This window comes from Crocodylus porosus, unplaced genomic scaffold (assembly GCF_001723895.1).
Source record: "Crocodylus porosus isolate Cpor-Errol unplaced genomic scaffold, CroPor_comp1, whole genome shotgun sequence".
In the NCBI taxonomy this organism is placed as follows: domain Eukaryota; kingdom Metazoa; phylum Chordata; order Crocodylia; family Crocodylidae; genus Crocodylus; species Crocodylus porosus.
Genome location: NW_017728918.1, coordinates 66,665,279 through 66,666,563, shown reverse-complemented (window position 1 = coordinate 66,666,563; position 1,285 = coordinate 66,665,279). Strand labels below are relative to the sequence as shown.

Genomic DNA, 1,285 nt, shown 5'->3' with positions numbered 1-1,285 from the left:
GATCTCCCGAGGTCCCTTCCAGCCCTAATGTCTATGAAATCTATGGACAACTGGAACCAAGTTGCCTCTACCAGTGTATCCAACATTGGCATAAATCACGCTCTTCCAAAAGCCAGATCTCTCTGGTTACCAAGATCTTGATATACTTCTAAATTTTTTCTTAAGCTTACTTTCCTTTTTAATGCTGTCACTGCTATCAAAGCCAGAATGAAAATGTTTTTTCCTTTCTAAATCTCTTTCAAATCCTTCAGTGTCTTTTCTTCCCCTCCCCCCCATTTTACAAGAACAAAAGCAAACAAGTCATTTTCTTTTCTTTTGCTTTAATGAAAGTTTTCTTCATGACAGAGCTACTGGATGCTGAAAGGGATTACATGGTGTAATAACAGGGGGCTGGACACCCCTTCAGTCTTGCAGAAGTGTGGACAAATTTCTTTTTCAACTAAGGAAGTGCATGACATCCTGATGTGCCAATATAAATAATAGCTCAAAGAAAGGAGAAAAAGAGAAACTGAAAAATGCCATTAGCTTAATAGTTATGTGTGGGATAACTAATTCAAAGAGGTTTTTGAAGAATAATCATAGTTAAAGCACTCAGCAAGAGCTCTGACAAGTAGAATACAGAGCAACCAATAATATGGAACTTCTATATAGGACTTACATTTATGAGCTTTCAGTCCTTCAAATGAAACTGGTCCATACTCGTAATACTCATATTCCCAAGTGTAATCAGAATTAGATAGGGCCTGCTGAGATGTTCTGTTGGAACTTAACCTGTGCATAGACATCTTGAACCTGGACAGCTATGTAGAAACAAATATAAAATGTGTTAGAAGTAAAAAGGAACATCAAACGATGACTGCTCATTTTGTTTGTTCTTGCTTCCAATTATTCTCTTGCAGTCCCCTCACACCCTTTTTGGTTATATCTGTTCCGAAACGGCTCCTTTCAAAGTCTGTTTGTCCACCCCTTCAAAGGAGCACAACCCCCTCCATTCCATTCTCTTCTTGCCCTAAACCCAATGGGACTCAAAACTCGTTTCTAGCATCTCTCTACAGGAAGATAATACAAACTAAGACCACATTTTTCCAGCCTAGTGACTGACTATATTTTAAGAACACAAAAATCAGGTATATATAAACAGGTAATAATCATTAAAGCTAATCCAATAGCTGGTTAACCAATACATAGCCTTAACACTGTACAGCACTCAGGAATTACACTTTACAAAAATAACAGACTTTTTATATACATAAGAACTCCATTCAAACATGGAGAATTAGAAATA

The 1,285-nt window shown here is 37.1% G+C and overlaps 1 protein-coding gene across 2 annotated transcripts in view; it reads right to left on the bottom strand.

The window, feature by feature from the left end:
• The window catches only part of MRAP2 (melanocortin 2 receptor accessory protein 2), a 44,492-nt gene that overhangs the window by 24,789 nt on the left and 18,418 nt on the right, over positions 1-1,285 (bottom strand). For both annotated transcript variants that reach the window (XM_019537688.1, XM_019537689.1), the window contains one exon: positions 659-792. In XM_019537688.1, coding sequence (XP_019393233.1) covers positions 659-785 — 127 coding nt within the window. In that variant the 5' untranslated portion in view covers positions 786-792. The remainder of the gene's footprint in view (positions 1-658; positions 793-1,285) is intronic.